The sequence below is a fragment of the Panthera tigris genome, chromosome A3 (assembly GCF_018350195.1).
Source record: "Panthera tigris isolate Pti1 chromosome A3, P.tigris_Pti1_mat1.1, whole genome shotgun sequence".
Lineage (NCBI taxonomy): Eukaryota > Metazoa > Chordata > Mammalia > Carnivora > Felidae > Panthera > Panthera tigris.
In genome coordinates, this window is record NC_056662.1 from 60,042,800 (window position 1) to 60,060,159 (window position 17,360).

Consider the following 17,360-nt stretch of genomic DNA (forward strand, 5'->3'; position numbering starts at 1 on the left):
GCTCTTTGTATTGGAGCAGAGGAAGTATATGATGCAGGTAAGTGTTGTCCTAGACCTAGTTGGAGTTGTGTAACTTCTGACTTCCATACCTTTACTTTAAAAGTAGTCTGGGGGCACCTGGATGGCTCAGTCCTTTGAGCATCCGACTCTTGATTTCAACTCAGGTTATAATGTCAGGGTTGTGGGATTGAGCCCTGTGTGTAAGGCTTTGTGCTGAGCATGAAACCTGCTTAAGAGTCTCTCTCCCTGTACTGCTCACTCTCTCAAATAAAATGAATGAATGAATTTAAAAGTTTGAGTTACCACCAGAAGTCTTTTGACTACATGTCAAGACTGACAGATCAGAGTATAGGTTTAAAACTGAATGAAAGGGGCGCCTGGGTGACTCAGTCAGTTAAGCATCTGACTTCGGCTCAGGTCATGATCTTGCAGTTTATGAGTTCGAGCCCTGCATCGGGCTCTGTGCTGACAGCTCAGAGCCTGGAGCCTGCTTCAGATTCTGTGTCCTCCCCTCTCTCTGCCCCTCCAATGCTCATGCTTGGTCTCTCAATAATAAATAAATGTTAAAAAATAAGAAAATCTGAAAGAAAGGTTCTGAACATGTATTCCAACAATGCCTGAACTGTTGAATTTTCATTTAATCTTTACAGCCCCCCCCCCTTTATAGATAAGCAATGCCCAAAAGATAAGACTTTTAGTGCCCCAAAGAAAGTGGGCACAGATAGTGGGTGTCCTACAGCCTGCGCTTTCATCCAGTTACTGCCTCCAATACTGTCTTGGTAAGAGGCCTGTGTTGGTGTGTGTGTGCGTGCACATGCAGCGTCTGTATTTAAAAGAAAGAAAGATTGCATGGTACTATCCAGACATATGTTGTTGAAGATACCACGTTCATACTTTTTTAGTGCCAAAGAATCCGTTACATCAACTAAAACCAGCAGCAATGAAAGAAAAGAAACGGAACAAGAAAAAAAATCCCGTCAGTTCCCCAAAAAAGATTCAGAGCCCTTTGAAAAACAAGTTGCTTAATAGCCCTGTGAAAACTCTTCCAGGGGCTTGTGGGAGTCCCCAGAAGTTAATCGATGGGTTTCTGAAACATGAAGGTCTTGCTTCTGAGAAACCTCTGGTAATATTTTTAATACTTTTTAAGCTTTGACCTTTTATCAGATCTTAATGTACTTGATGTTATGTAAATATAGCACTTTTTGTCATTTGTTTTCTTAACAGGGAGAACTCTCTGCTTCCACTTCAGGTGTGCCAGGCCCTTCTGGTTTGCAGCCTGAGCCGTCTGGCCACATGAGACCCCCAGCACCCAACCTAGCGGGAGCTGTTGAATTCAGTGACGTGAAGACCTTGCTCAAAGAGTGGATAACTACCATTTCAGGTGGGCTTGGCTGGTGTGACAGCCACAGACTGAGAGGTAATGGTTCTAAAATTTTGGAACTTGAACCAGACTCAGCTATATAAATGCAACTCTTTTCTGAATCTGGTAAGCCAAAACCAGCCACCCTGTAACCTTTGAAACTCTGGGACTGACTTTGAAAAGCTCTATACTATAGACCACTGGTTGGATGGCTAGAAGTTGGGGGTAGTTGTAGAGATGCAGTTCTCCTTCATGCAAGCAGCCTGGTCCTTATTAAGAATTTCCCCTCTAGATCCAATGGAGGAAGACATTCTGCAAGTTGTGAAATACTGTACTGACCTAATAGAGGAAAAAGATTTGGAAAAACTGGATCTAGTAATAAAGTACATGAAAAGGTAATTATTCAATACTTTTATCTAAAGGACAAAATGGGGCATCTCACACAGCTACTTTTAAGGTGAGGCACAGAGCAAGTTTGACATTTGGGGGCAGTTAACTAAAGAGTTAGTGAAAAGGGGGTAACCTTTGTTTTGAATCCCAAGCAACTGCCAGAAGATCAAAGCTTGTTCCCCTTGAGGTTTCTATAGTTTCAAACCATACTAAGTACTTTGAAGCGTTCTGAGGTTTGGGCCAAAATTGATTCTTACCTAAAAATGTTTACGACCCTAAGGAGATGTTAAACTGATTCTTTGAGGAGTCTTTTTACTTACAGTTTTTTCTTAACCCACCTTTAGGTTGATGCAGCAGTCGGTGGAATCGGTTTGGAATATGGCATTTGACTTTATTCTTGACAATGTTCAGGTGGTTTTACAACAGACTTATGGAAGCACATTAAAAGTTACATAAATATTACCAGGGAGCCTGGTGCTCTCCACTAGCTGTGCCATAAGTGCTTGTGAGGTATTTGCAAAGTGCATGATAGTAATGCTCTGAGTTTTTATAATTTTAAATTTCTTTTTAAGCAAGTGTTTTGTACATTTCTTTTCAATAAGTGCCAAATTTGTCAGTATTGCATGTAAATAATTGTGTTCTTTTACTGTAGCATAGATTCTATTTACAAAATGTTTGTTTATAAAGTTTTATGGATTTTTACAGTGAAGTGTTTACAGTTGTTTAATAAAGAACTGTATGTATATTTTGTACAGGCTCCTTTTTGTGAATCCTTTAGGAAGCAAATCCTGAACTGTTTATTGTGTTTAAAGGCTGAGAAACCTACAAGCCGGACTGTTAGAGGCTCCATGCTAAGCTCTGAAATTCCCAAGAGGTCCCAGAATGGGATTCTACTTGTTCCGGGTAAAGCTTCTAAATAATCTTATCACTTTTGTCCCCAAGCATGAACACAGGAGCATGTTATGAAAACCTTCTTTACTTCTTCCAAGTGGAGGGATTTACATACTTTAAATTAGAACACACACATAATTAAATTTTTCTTGGGAAAATTATGTCCCACAGATGGCTTAGCAGTGGTGTCTCCACCTCTACCGTCCCTAGAGAAACTTCAGTAGTACTGAAGAGTGGTACAGATTTTCAAATGTATATAAAGTATTTTTCTATGCTATGTTAGCTATGCTGTAATACTTCAAAAATATAGTTCATAAATCTACGCCAGTGAACACTTTCTTTAAAACACACCCCACATTGACTTCAACACTGTGCTCTCTCTCTCTCAATAGTTACTAGAGATCTGTTAGAAGAATTAATTTCACACTAACAGATTTCTTATAATGGGGGAAGGAATAGATCTTCATGTGGACTTCCCACATGCTAAAATCCAGTAACTGATATGAACAAGTCAGTTTCTGCAACAACTTAGAAGCACTAAGCCCAAATAGTTCCCTACTTGATTGCCCCATCAGGAAATGTATGCATGGTAGAATTTTTATATCCATCTTGGTTCTAGTGTGTCCTAGAAAATCCTAATGTTAGTGTGTGTTGGTACACAAGGTAGTACACTGAGGCTGATGACTCACTCATGGAGAGAAGCTACGCTACCATGGAAGCCTAAGGGATGTCTGTTTTCTTTATTGGTAGTTCAGAATTGTGCTGATTACAGTGGACTCTCAGGACTATACAAGCAGTAAATAGCAGCCAGCTAGGCTTTACACCATGGTTTCACACAAAGCAGATAAAGAAATAGCAGAGTGCCTAAATTTCTATTTTAAAAAATTCCTAAGGGCATATGGCAGAAGAATGCTGGGGAAAAAAAAATCACTGTGGGAAGGATATGCATAAATAAAGTATTTCTTACATCAAAAGAGTCCCAAGAATCACAAAATCTGCAGAAGCCTGGTTAATCAAATACTGCAGTACTGATTTAATCAGTATAAAATTGAAAGAGCTTTAGATCTGTAATAAAAATCCAAATTTGGGTTAGGGCAAACTTTAAAACAGCAGCCAGTAGAGGAGGATTGGGAAAGGAGTGGGCAGGTGAACAGGCACGTTGGAACTGTGGGGACATGTAATCGACCACTGTCAAACCAGTGTAAGTTTCTTGGTTTCTCATGGAAAACATTTTATACACCTATTTTTTTCCTTCCATACTTAAGTTCATCAGTGTCCAGATACATCCGTTCCATTTTTTTGTCTTGTTTTTTCTTGGTGGTATTATGACATAATATTTCATTTATTCCAATTCCTGCCCCATGTGGAAAAATTAGATGATTTCAAATACTTTCTTCAGCTCCACAATAAGCTGCCAATCACTCTTCTGCATCTCATCTCTGAACCAGTCTTTGAGGGCATCGATGGACTGCCGGCTGATCTGCAAGCCCGAGGCACAAACAGGGTCAACAACAGTGCAACCACCACATGCCAAAAAAAGCACGTGGCCCAAGGCTGACACCAGCTACTGCTCATTAAAAAGAAACCTTGGCCAAAACAACGAATGCCGTACCTGTCTGCCTTTCAGAGTAGTAAATCTCTGCAAGTCCTAGCAGGCACTCTAACTCTGTTAGGAGGCCCCTTCCTCAACACAGAGAAGGCTGCGTTATAGGTCATGCCCTGAAGAAGAATCCAGTCCTGCTGGACTGTAAAAGTTCAAACATCCAGCCCTGAGAGCTACTGTGCAAAGGTAACCAGAGAAGAGTTGACCCCCAATTTCTCTAAAATGGGCCACTTCTATGAAGACACTTACCTTACTGACAAGAATGTCTGTAGCTTCAAAATGTCTTCCATACATTTTGGGAGATTCACCAGGGATAGGTTCTATTTTGACACAGACTTCTTGCCCTTTTTTTGCAACATCCACTTGTTTATGGTTTATTTCAATACTCGTTACTATTCCAATGTCAACAAACTGTAAAATAAGAACTGCAATATAAGCAGAGGAATCATGCCAGTCACAGGCACTGCAACCTGGACAGCGAAAATAAAAACTGGAGCCAAAGAGCCAGTTTAAAAGCCTTGGCTCTGTGACCCTTCTTCATCCCTCATCACAGTGTGTTTCACTGGTAAAGTAGGGATGACCCCACCACACCCCCTGTGCCCTTCACAAGATGACTGCTGTAAACAACTTGAAAAGTACCCTATCAATTCAATGTGGTTTATTATCTCTGCTCTACCCTTTCTTATGACAAGTGCCATAATAAGAACTGGCAGGCCTAAAACTTGAATCAGGAATGAGTTTGGAGTGCTCGGTATGGTGAGCAAAGGGATTATGTCAGAGCAGCAGCCAGGGATACATCTTGTGGGGCCAAGTGGGCCGAGGTTAGAGCCTTGGCATTTCATTCTGAGGATGAGAGCTGTGAGCAACCTGATCTCAGTTACAGTACAGGAGAAAACCACTCTGCTGCCTGCTTATGAAGGGACAGAGGAAAGTGAGAATGTGTGACCAAAGCCACAGAGGAGATAATCACTGCAAATAAATGTCCTTCCTCAGTCCACTGAACTGGTATAAAAGCAACAACTCCTAGAAGCAACAAGTCCTAGTGCTCAGATGACTTCTAGGTGCCATCTCCCACTAAAGGAACCAGGTCTGGGGCAGGGAAAATACTAGATGAGCCTAGAGCATCTCACTGCACCAGAAAGGAAGAAGATGCTCCAAGAGTTATGTGTCCAGGGCAGTCTGCAGTAGCTAGTTTGAATGGGCTCCCACTGACCAGAATGGACAAATGGGTATTGGGGGGGGGGGGGGGGGGGAATCTCAAAAATACTGGTAATGGATTAGAACATCAGATTTTTTAAAAAGCTAACCGAGTGTGTATGACATAATGAAAAGCTCAGGGGAGAGAGAGGTTCTTTACAGAAGTGTTGGTGGGGGGAATCACAGTTTTATAAACTTAGGCAAGGATTACCAATTATTAAATCTACAGGAATAAAAGTTGTTGAAACAGGATATTCACAAGTACTCAAAGTGCCCCCAGAGATTACTTAATAATCCAAAGGCAGAAAGATGTGGTTCTAATGGCTATCCTCAGCCAACAGCACCTTACTCAGTAAACGAAGGTGCTGCCACAGTAAGGAAGCCTGTGTGGTGAGGCTCGAGGCACACGGGAGCATCTTTGCATGCAGTATCTGTTCTAATTGTAACTTCCCTCTAACGAGGAGGAAACGGACAGATCCAAGTTGAGAAATGATCTGCAAAAGAACAGGGCTCTCCCCAAAGGATGGGGGGGCTGTTCCTATTGAGACTAAAACCCATAATAACCAAATGCAGTGCACCTTGAAGGAATCCTGGACCAGGTCAGCAGATGGCAGTATTAAAGACACTTGGGACAGAGCACCTGGGGGGCTCAGTCAAGTGTGTGATTCTTGATTTGGGCTCAGGCTGTGATCTCATGGTTCATGAGATTGAGCCCTGCGTTGAGCTCTGTGCTGATGGAAGGAGGCTGCTTGGGATTCTCTCTCCCTGCCTCGTGTGTGCATGCACATGCACTTTCTCTCTCAATAATGAAAAAAGGCCCTCAGGACAACTGGTGAAATGTGAATGAGGACTATATATTATAGGACATTATTGAGTTAATGTTAATTTTTCTTAGGTATGATGCTAATTTAGGGAAAGGGAATGTGGGCATTCATTACTCTGTTCTTTATTTTCCCCTAGGCTTGAAACTTCAAAAAGTTTTCAAAAGGGCAGTAAGTTAAAGTACCTTGCAACTTTCTTTTGCTGAAGCACCGATACCTGGTGCTAAGAATTAACACTGATTAAGGAACACTCGTAGTTAAGGGATAAATCACAGAAGGTGACAAACTCTTCTGCTTGTTGTAACCACTCCTGGCCTCCCCATTTTACTGATTTTAAGAGACCACACTTGATTTGAAAGTACAACGAGAACTTACATTTTTGCTAGGGACGCACATGGGTGTCCCCTGTTTCACCTGACCTGCTTCCACAGTCACTCCCATCACTATTGGGTCTCGAGAATTAAAAATATACTGGGGGAGGATTTTCATCTTGCAGGGAAATACTGCTATGTGCCTAAAAGGAGGAAAAAAAAACCACTAAATTTTGAAGCAGACAAAAATCACTTAAACCTAAAAATATGAATATGAGGCTTCCCCTGTCAGATAAAAGCACTTCCAGGTGGTGCCAGAAAAGCAGGAAGGATGCTGCAGAATGACCTTGGTGGTGTCCACAATGGTCCAGTCTCCGGTCCTGGGTGCATCATCCCCTCGCCATCCCCTTCCCCTCCTTCCCTCTGTGCTGTCACTTCCCAAGTCTTGAAGAAGCTGCATCACAGGAGCATGCGAAGTCTCTGCCCCAAAATTTAGATGGAGCTGAGAACCTCAATAGGACCCACGGTCAGGCACACAGGCAGTTGGCTCTGGGGACCACACAGGCATCAAACCAGCCACCTTCTCTCTACCATGTTCCCAAATCAGGTGACCCAAAGGCCACTTACTGAGCATGAGCTTCAAGTCTTTCACAGTGTCTAGTAGTTTTCTTAACCAAAGTCTTTTCACTTGTGGTTTCATGATTTCAAGGGAGCATATCCCAGTCTAAATCCCAATACTCACCTGGCAGTTCACTTTAAATATGTACCCCAAATTGAGCCATTCTCAGGTCTTGCCTGGAATACTGGGAGCCTGATAAAACTCCTTGCTGCCTCCCTAAAATCCTCCAAGGGGCCTACTGAGTCCCACAACTTCTCTGACCTCATCTCCTACTGTTCTCTGCCAGATTCGATGTGGCTGCCTCCCAGTGCTGTCCTTCTGCCTGGACAACTCCTTGTGTGTCTGGGAGGCTCAAGTCATTCCCTTCAGATCTCTGCTTGAACAAGAGACCCTATGGAGGGAAGCTGTCCCCAACCACACTGCTTGTCACACTGCTCTTCTTCCTGATTTAGGCCTTCCCTGCTCTGTTCTGCTTTTCAGCACTTCACCCTACTTCTCGTGAGTTCATGGCTGTCTCCCCTGAGGTGCAAGAGGAGGGAACCCGGTCAGGGTTACTGCTGCCTCCTCAATCACCTGCAGCAAAGCCACCTATACCAGGCAAGCTGTGAGGTCTGCTGGAGGAACAAGCTCTCTTCCCATGGAACACCTCACCTTATTTCATTTCCTCACCTCCCACGTTCTAATTTTGTTCCTTCCTTCCCATGTAATCCCAGATAAGGAACTCCAGCAAGATAATTTTAGCAACCGCTAATCAATAATGAGACCCAGACCTGCCAATTTAAAAATTAAAAAATAAAAGGCTACACAGAGGATTGTTAACACTGCTGGAATGCCTCAGATGGGCATTTATGGTTTATAACACATCATTTCAGGATGCTGCCTCTTCCAGATGAGCAAATGCCATGCTTCCACTGTCCACACACCTTCCCGATACAGGTATCCCCTACATTTTGAAAGGCCACATGACACCACTTTGCTTTTATAAAGACCTATGTTAGTACCTGCTTTCCCTAACCAAAAGAGGAGGATTTGTGCTTTTATGAAAAAAGGCGAAAAGGAAAAATGTTTAGCATTTGTTTTGCAGTGAACCGTTAAAGAGGCGGTGGGCACCCCAGAGTGGCCCCACCAAACTTCTTCCCAAGAACCACACTCAGCATCTCAGTATCATGCTGCCAGGGCTGTGAGCAAGGTCTGTGAGCATCTGGGCTTCATTTCGATTTTATCTGTTATCAAGATGTGTCCTAAGGTATCAGAAGGGAGTGCTCAAAAAATTTTCCATATAAATTAACAGTAATTACTTCTTCACTATATGCCAATTCGGCTTACAGAAGGTTTCACAGGAATGCTCTACTTTCAGATAGTGGGAGAAACCTGTATTTGGCAATTCGAAGACCCAAAATAAGTAAAATCACGAACTTACTTAAATTCTTCTTGTTTCTGTTTCTTGTAGTCTTGTCTATATTTCGTAAAGGCATCAAATAAATGATAAATAATTTCTGCACTAAAAATTCTAACTCCTAAACTATCAGCCATTTCTTGTGCATCCCGTTCAATTCTCACATCAAAGGCCAAAATCACTGCATACCTGAAAGGTTCAAACACATTAAAGATCATTCGATTAAACACAGAATATTGGTCAGGTAGGACAGGTTGAAGAAAATAGGTAATATTAAAGCCTTCACAGCAGGAGAGAAATTACTTACTGAGGATCATGTTCCAACATCACTGAAGCCTTCATGACATCTTTTTTATGGACTGGACCAATATTAATTCCTGCATACTGTACAAAGGGAGTTTCTGAGCTTAATGGCCTGTGTCAGGTAAAGGAAATAGCACTACAAACCATGACTACCACGGACTCCCGTGGAGTCAGGTAGGATTACTTACGGGCACTTCTGATGTTTTCAGAAATTCAAGTAGAGCTTCCAAAGATCCCAGTGTAGAGGCCTGGACATAGACTCCTTTTTCTTCCAACTTGATAGCATTTAGCGTCTGCTTCAACTCATGGATCAACTCATCCTTGAAAAGAAATTAGATTTGACAAGGTTGTAAATATATCTCTATCATCAGCAGCTTACAGTAAGGCTGTGTTTCTCTTTTTAATTAAATATTTACCTGAAAACATAAAAGCAAGCCTAAGAAAAAGTAACACATAGCAGAACCTGTACTGGAATGGAGGAGATTCAGGGCCCATATCTGAAATGTGTCCCATACATCTGTCTTTAGATTACTAATGTTGAAATCTATTTAACCTCTGCTGTACTTGGCAAATAAGGTAGATGGGTGAGCTGAATGAAATGAGAATCTTTTCAAAGTTAAAAAGCATTACATAAATGTAATGTGTTGTGCTAGCCTAAAGGGTCTGCTTGACTGCCTTAAGCCTTAACTGAAATACCCTAACCTCAGCACCCTTTTCCTCAGTCACTGCTCCTTTAGGGATGAAGACATTCTCCCCAGAAATAACTACAACAGCTATGTTCATGCCATAGTTGGGACTGGCCAAAGAGGAATGTGTGCCCTGTTCTCACTGGCTCTAAGGTGGCCACTTCCTTGACGGTGGTGAACTGGTGCTGCCTGAAGAATAACAGTGGTCTCAGCGTAGTAGATGAGCCGTGTGCTCGGAACAGTGCCATCTTCTCTCTGGCAAGCGAGTACATAAACTCAAAGTTTGACTCTGTGTAACTATGCTAGACTCCAGTGGACATCTGCTCCTACAGATAGGCAAATTTTAAAATGACTTCAAGATTATCTTGAGTTCTGTCTGCATATTCTGGTATCTAAAGTTTGTTTATTTTTGAGAGAGCGTGTGGGAGGGGCAGAGAGAGAAAGTGCCAAGCAGGCTCTGCACTGTCAGCGTGGAGCCCAACGCAGGGCTCAAACCCGTGAACTGCGAGATCATGACTTGAGCCGGAATCCAGAGCTGGATGCTCAACTGACTGAGCCACCCAGGCACCCCTGCATATTCTGATCTTAAAAAACATGAACAGCTTCTAGCTTTTGTTTCATTTTTTATTTAAATAAAATGTGTACCTTAAAATTCTAGTCTATATAATATTAATGTTCATTCACAGGGCTGTGTAAACTGAAGTAATCTAAAAGCATCAACTGTTTGCTATGAGCCACCAAGTAAGGCTTCACAAAGACAAAGGTGCCCACTTCATTCATCATTACCAGCATGTGCCCTACTGACACACCAGCAGAACTCAAATAGCTTTGGAGGTTTAAAAAAGTAATTTACTTTAAGAACCGGGATTTCATCTTCTTTATAAGCCACCAGGAGGGGTAAGCCAGCCAATGTCTTCTCCAGGTCTTTTCCAAGAATCTTTACCCCCTGAGCTGCTTCTACTTCTTTATGCTTTTCATACTGGTTCTACAAAGACCAAAATATTTGTTACCACATTTATTTGAAAGTGGTTAATAGTAGAAGATGATGTGAGAGACAGTATTTTCATGACATTGGGATAGGGAAATTTTTCTTAAACATGAAAAGCAATAAACAAACATTTGTTTCATAAGATTCCACAGAAAAGGTAAAAAGACAAGTCACAGAGTAGAAGATGGTACAATACATACAAGCCACTAACAGACTAGTATCCTGACTACATAGACAAATCCCATGACTCTGTAATAAAGACAGACAATGCTGGAACACAGGGACATTTCACAAAGGAGTGAATTTAAATGGCTAATAAACATACAAAATAATAGCCAACCATATTTCAATCAGGCAAGTACCAAATGAAACAACAATGAGCTACCAGACGGGAAAAAAATTTAAACTCTGACAGCATCAAAGAGCTGACAAGACGTGACATAACGAAAATTCTAATATACTGCAGTTGAAAGTATAACTTGTTAGACTTACTGTGGACAACAATATGGCCTTATCCAGTAAAACTGGAGCTAAGTGTAAGTGAGGACTCAGCAATTCACTCCTAGGCATACACCCTGGAGAAACTTGCACAACTACACCAAGAGATAATACAAGAATATTCGTAGGAATGACACTGCTAGTAATAATAGAAGTTTTAAAACTGGAGATAGCCTACACTTTCCATCAACAGAAGAACAGATAAACCATAATATATTCATTCAGTAGAATACTACACAACAACAAAAATCAACAATAGCTATATGCAACAACATGGATAAATCTTAAAAGTATTTTTTGACCAAAAGAAGCCAGATACAAAGGAATGGAAAAGGACTCCACATATATAAAGTCCATACAGATTTTTGAGAACCCCACACTCATGTATTGTTTAAAAAGGATATTAATTACTATCATGGAAATGGAAGCAGTTAACTTTTAGGAATGTGGGGGACTGGGGGGAGGGGTGGGGAGAGGGGAGGGACTAACATCAGTAAGAAGCACACAGGCTTCCGGGATATCAGCAATGTTCTGATTCTTTACCTGTTTGCTTCCTAAAAATTGGTTAAACTTGTCTTCTATGCTTATGGAATTTTGTGTATTAATGTTTTGTTTCATAATAAAAAATGTTAGTAAGAGACTACTTAGCAGTGTAGAACCAAAATAATACACTTCAGTTTTCATGGAAAGCTTAGGTGGTAAATAAAAACTTGCACACATCTCCACTCTGTCAGATGATCCTGTATGCGGGATTCAAAATAAGACAAGGAGCGAGAGCATATTAAGCCAACCAACTCTCGAAGTCAAGAAAGGACCTCAGCAGAACTTATACACAATGTACACATCCCCGTGTGTCAACACTTGCCACCCAGGCTTACCTTCACCCGTAATTCCTTCATAGGAGGAGGTAATAGGAGGCCTCGAATCTGAGTTACAATGGGCCCTTCTACTCCAGGAACGATAATTGTATCTCCTTCCTTCAAACGCCCATTGATCAGTATCACATCTATGGTGGTGCCCATTCCTGGGAGAGCCTTAACCTAAGAGACATAATCGCAAAGGGAGTGAAATATATGCTGCACTATATTGACTGAATCTAAGAGTAGGAAACATCCCCATCCAAGGCCTCCATGTTAAAAACAAAAGGGAAAATAAACTGAAAAGCTGATCATTACCTCCATAACCTGTGCTCTTAGCTCCTCACAATGTGCAAGTCTCTTGCTCAACATGGTCTGAGTTAACTCGACAAGAAGGTAGATCAAACTTCCCATGCCATCACCAGTATGTGCAGAGGTAGGTACCAAGGACACAAAAGTACGGGGATCCTTGTTCTCATAAAACAAAGCTGCATTCAAACCCTAGAGACAGAAAAAGCAAAATCATTCCAAAAGGCCAAACTGGAAGAAGTATCCAGAACAGCATGACTGACTAGCTAATAGATAAGCAAATGACTCATCTTTCTGAAACGCCTCAAAAACACTCCAGATCATGTATAACCTGTAGGTATTAGTTGTATCACAGAAAAGTAGTGGCTTTCCCAGTCAACTTTATTTTTAAAATTTAAACATTCAGACTTTACAAAGACAGATCTTTGAAATATCAGCTTTCTAACTTAAAAAGGGATAAGGGAAAAGAATGGAGATCATTACTTGCCATTGATAGGGGAACAGAACCAGTATGAAAATGCTAGCTTTATTATAAGGACAATATAACAAAAGGAAAAATATTCTATAATATAGGCTCTTCACTAAGAAGGGAAAGTTTTCTTACCTGCTGTGCAAATTCTACAATAATAGCCTTTGCTCGCTCCTCAAATTCATCTTTTGTGTTCTTTTTTTGCTTCTTTAAAGTAGCAGCCACATCAGAGTCAGGGCTCTTTTTCCAATCATACAACCTATCAATCTGGACAAAAATTTTTCATAAGAAACATCCTGAAAACATTCAGATTGCTAAGGAACTTAATTAAGTTCCTAAATTAAAGTTCCTAAAAACTCCTAGTATATATTATACATATTCAGAAGAGTGTGAATTACTCAAATATTTTATTATACCAAAAAGCCCATACAACCTGCTTAACTGCAATCCCTTAATTTACTTTCATTTTTAAATTTTTTGTAATGTTTATTTATTTTTGAGAGAGAGAGAACATGAGTGGAGGAGGGGCAGAAAGCGAGAGGGAGACACAGAATCTGAAGCAGGCTCCAGGCTCGGAGCTGTCAACACAGCTCGAATATGGAGCTCAAACTCACAGACTGCGAGATCATAACCTGAGCTGAAGTCAGATGCTTAACTGACTGAGCCACGCAGGTGCCCCTAACTGCAGCCCTTCTTCAATTAGAAACTTCTGAGGTAACAAGCTGCCCATGAGCCTCCAAACCAGTTCATGAGAGGCTGTCATTTGTTTGCAAAAGATGAGATCCTAGAATTATCCTGACACTATTAGCATATGTTGCTGGAATTCCAAAATGGTTTTGTTTAGTAAATAAAAATAAGAAATATAGCAAATATCATCACCAGGAAAATTACAGCAAAAAAAAAAAAATAGTAATAATTGCATCCTATTTCAGAGAACAGTCCATTTTAATTGTTTTATTGCTCACATTAGATTTACTCTGTTAAATAAATCATGTATTTTCTTTCACTTTTCAAAAGTGTAATAAATGGGTATAGACAGGAAAACTAATTAGTAGGAAAAAGAAACGAGCAAAATCCATTTCCTAAGTCTAGGGTTACAATATAAAGAAGCTTCCTCAATCTGAATGCTACAAAGGAGAAACAGTAGTAAGTAGAAACAGATCCAGAAATGACAAAGTTGATATAATTAGCATACGAGATCCTTAAAACAATTATTATAAAATATGTGACTTTAAAGAAAAAATATGAAGAGCTTTAAAAAACACATAATATGAAATAAAAATTTACTAGATAAGCTTAACAGTAAATTACATATTACAAAAGAAAAGACTGAAGGCCTTGAAGATATAGCAATAAAAACTCCCAGCTGAAGCAAAGAAAAAAGAATGAAAGAAAACCTTAGTCACTCATGAAAAATCTCTGAATAACCTAATTTTTGTAAACAGATGAAGACTATAAATCCACAGATCTAAGAAAATCATTACAAAATCTCACTGATGAACCTTTAAAAGGAAAGTTCTTAAAAACAATCACAGAAAAGGATATATTATATACAAGGAAACGAAGGACTATTAGAGATAAAAGCCATAAAGCAGTAATGATGAAGGAAAAAAATATTTTTTAAACCTGGAATTCCATATTCAGAAAATTATTTGATCTAAATAATAAAAGCAAAAAATATGTAAGCAGTGCTTGTAACAGTGAGCTAAACTTACCCTCAAATATTTCTATTAGATAAGAAAAAATATCTGAAATCAACAATCTAAGATTCCACCTTAAGAAGTTAGAAAGGAAGAGGACAGGAAAATCAAAGCAGAAAGAAGCAAATGATAACATTAACACTGGAAATCAATGAGATATAAAATAAAACAATAGAGAATATCAATAGAATAAAGAGCTGGTTCTCTGAAATACAAATTTCTATACTGATAAAAGACAAATAAAAAACCTAAATAACCTGTACCTGTTTAAGAGATTCTATGCAGATATGGCTTCCTAGTGAATTCCATCAAACATTTAAAAAGATTCTATCATTTCTATACAAACTCTTTCAGATCATAAAGGAGGAAATACCTTTCAACTCATCCTACAAAGCCAACATTACGCTAATATCGAAACCAGACAAAAGACAGTAAAGCAAAACTATAAAGCAAAGTCACTCATGAATACAGACACAAAAATCATCAACAAAAACTTATCAAATCAAATCAGGCAATACATGAAAAAGATAATGCATCATGACCAAGTAAGTGGGGTTTATTCTAGTAATGCAAGGCTGGTTTAACATTTAAAAATCCAAAAGTAATCAACAAATAGTGAACAACTGAACATGCACATGTTAAAAAAAACAACTTAGACACAATACAGGCCTTCCACTCTTCACAAAAATTAACTCAGAATAATCACAGACCAAAATGTAATACATAAAACTCTAAAACTTCTGGAAGATAAAACTGGAGAAAATGTGATGACCTTGGCTATGGTGAGGACTATTTAGACACCACAACCAAAGGCATAATCCATGAAAGAAAGAATATGATAAGCTAAACTTTGTTAAAATGATAAGTTTCTGTGAAAATGAGTCTAGGGAATCAAACAAGAAGCCAGACTGGGAGAAAACATTTGCCGAAGACCCATCTGATAAAGAACCTATATCCAAAATACAGAAAGAACTCTTAAAACTCAAAAATAAGAATATAAAGAATCCAATTTAACAATGGGCGAAGAATTTGACAACTCAGAGATGGCAAATAAGCATATGAAGAGATGTTCCACATCTTATGGAAACACAAATTAAAACAACAACGAGATACCACTACATACCTACTAGAATGACTAAAATCCAAAATTCAACATCAAATGTTGGTAAAGATGTAGCAACCCTCATTCACTGCTGGCGGGATAGCAAACCGTTACAGCTACTTGGCCAGTTTGTTCCAAAACTTAAAACTCTTACCATAACAATCCACCATCACACTCTTTGATATTCACCCAGAGAACCAGAAAACATGTTTATACACAAAACCTGCACAAAGAGGTTCATGGCAGCTTTTATTCCTAACTGCAAAACCTGAAAGCAACCAAGATGTCCTTCAATGGGTAATGAATAAACAGTAAGTAGTGTATCCAGACAACGGAATGAATTATTAAGCAAAATAAATGATCTTAAAACTAAAAAATGAGCTACCAAGCCATGACAATACATGGAGGAAACTTTAATTTTTATTTTTAAGTGAAAGATGGCAATCTGAAAAAGCTTACTGTAAAATCCTATATGATTCCACCTATGACACTCCAGAGAAGGCAAAACTATGCAGACAGTACAAAGATCAGAGATCTTTTTGCCAGGGACTGAGAGATGGGGTGAGAAACAGGCAAAGTGGAAAGGATTTTTAAAGCAGTGAAAATAACATGATACCAAAATGTTGGATACATGTCATTATACATCTGTCCAAACCCACAGAATGTACAACACCAAGAATGAACCCTAAACTATAGACTTTGGGTGATAATGATGTGTCAATGTAAGTTCATCAATTACAACAAATGTACCACTCTGGTGTGGGAGGGAGGGTGCTGATATTGGGAGGCTATGCATACGTGTATGTGGGAAATCTCTACCTTCCTGTCAACACTGCTATGAAATCTTAAATGGCTCTATAAAAAAAAAAAAGTTTTCATAATAAAATGTTAGTAAAGTCTCCTCAAAATATCAACAGTAACTCATGTTACAGAATAAAGAGGAAAAGCCACATGAATATCTTAAGAGAAGCAGAATAAGCCATCTGACAAATTTTAACATCTCATGACTTAAACAAGAGTAACACTTTAAGCAACCTACTGCTGACATCACATGTAATGGTGAAAGATCAAGTACTTCCCCCTAAGGTAGGGCAGAAAGCAAGAAGTCTGTCATTACTTCTATTCATTGTTCCAGAAGGTCTAGTTAGTGCAGTCAGGAAGAAGAAAATTTACAGAGCACACGCATGAAGGGAAAAAGTAAAACACACCCTTTATTTGCAGATAACATAATCATATAGATGGAAAATCCCACATGATCTACAAAAGAAGCTTCTAGGCCTAATCAGTGAAATTAGTAACATCACAAGATTTAAAAATGAATACATAAAAATCAACTATATTCCTATATAAATTACAAACCCCAAAATTTTAAATGTTATTCACAACAGCATCAAAACCATGAAAATACTATGGATAAATTTAGAAAAATATGTCCAACACATGGACAATAAAGGTACAAAATATCACCAAGAAGAAATAAAAAACTAAGTAAATAAATATAGAGATGTCATGTTCACTTATCAGAAGACTCAATTTTGATAAAATGTCAACTCTCACAGAATTTACCTACAAATTAAATACAATCCCAAACAAAATTCCAAAAGTCCTTTTGTAAAAACTAAGCAGATTCTGAACTTTATATGAAAATTCAAGAACCCTAAAATAACCAGAACAATTCTGAGAAACAAAAAGTTAAAATTACCAATACCTGCTTTCAAGACATTACTATAAATTATAATAACCAAAACAGGGTAGTAGTGGCATAAGGATAGATATACAGGTCAATGGAAGAGAAGATAAATACCAAAAAGGGACATATGTACATGGTCAATTAGTAGTCAACAAAGATTCAAAAGTAAT

General features: G+C 39.1%; 2 protein-coding genes across 15 annotated transcripts in view; one reads left to right on the plus strand and one right to left on the minus strand.

Moving 5' to 3' along the window:
* Positions 1-2,531, plus strand: part of REV1 (REV1 DNA directed polymerase) — a 90,792-nt gene extending 88,261 nt beyond the window's left edge. For all 14 annotated transcript variants that reach the window (XM_042981182.1, XM_042981183.1, XM_042981186.1 and 11 more), the window contains 4 exons: positions 903-1,123; positions 1,225-1,381; positions 1,653-1,755; positions 2,095-2,531. In XM_042981182.1, the coding sequence (XP_042837116.1) occupies positions 903-1,123; positions 1,225-1,381; positions 1,653-1,755; positions 2,095-2,206 (593 nt within the window). In that variant the 3' untranslated portion in view covers positions 2,207-2,531. The remainder of the gene's footprint in view (positions 1-902; positions 1,124-1,224; positions 1,382-1,652; positions 1,756-2,094) is intronic.
* Positions 2,532-3,650: 1,119 nt separating this feature from the next.
* The window catches only part of EIF5B (eukaryotic translation initiation factor 5B), an 89,740-nt gene continuing 76,030 nt past the window's right edge, over positions 3,651-17,360 (minus strand). The window contains exons 15-24 of the mRNA XM_015544587.2: positions 12,834-12,965; positions 12,239-12,421; positions 11,942-12,103; positions 10,431-10,562; positions 9,080-9,211; positions 8,896-8,972; positions 8,613-8,777; positions 6,638-6,776; positions 4,494-4,655; positions 3,651-4,121 (exon numbers count right to left, since the gene is read on the minus strand). Of these exons, the coding sequence (XP_015400073.1) occupies positions 4,014-4,121; positions 4,494-4,655; positions 6,638-6,776; positions 8,613-8,777; positions 8,896-8,972; positions 9,080-9,211; positions 10,431-10,562; positions 11,942-12,103; positions 12,239-12,421; positions 12,834-12,965 (1,392 nt within the window). The 3' untranslated portion in view covers positions 3,651-4,013. The remainder of the gene's footprint in view (positions 4,122-4,493; positions 4,656-6,637; positions 6,777-8,612; positions 8,778-8,895; positions 8,973-9,079; positions 9,212-10,430; positions 10,563-11,941; positions 12,104-12,238; positions 12,422-12,833; positions 12,966-17,360) is intronic.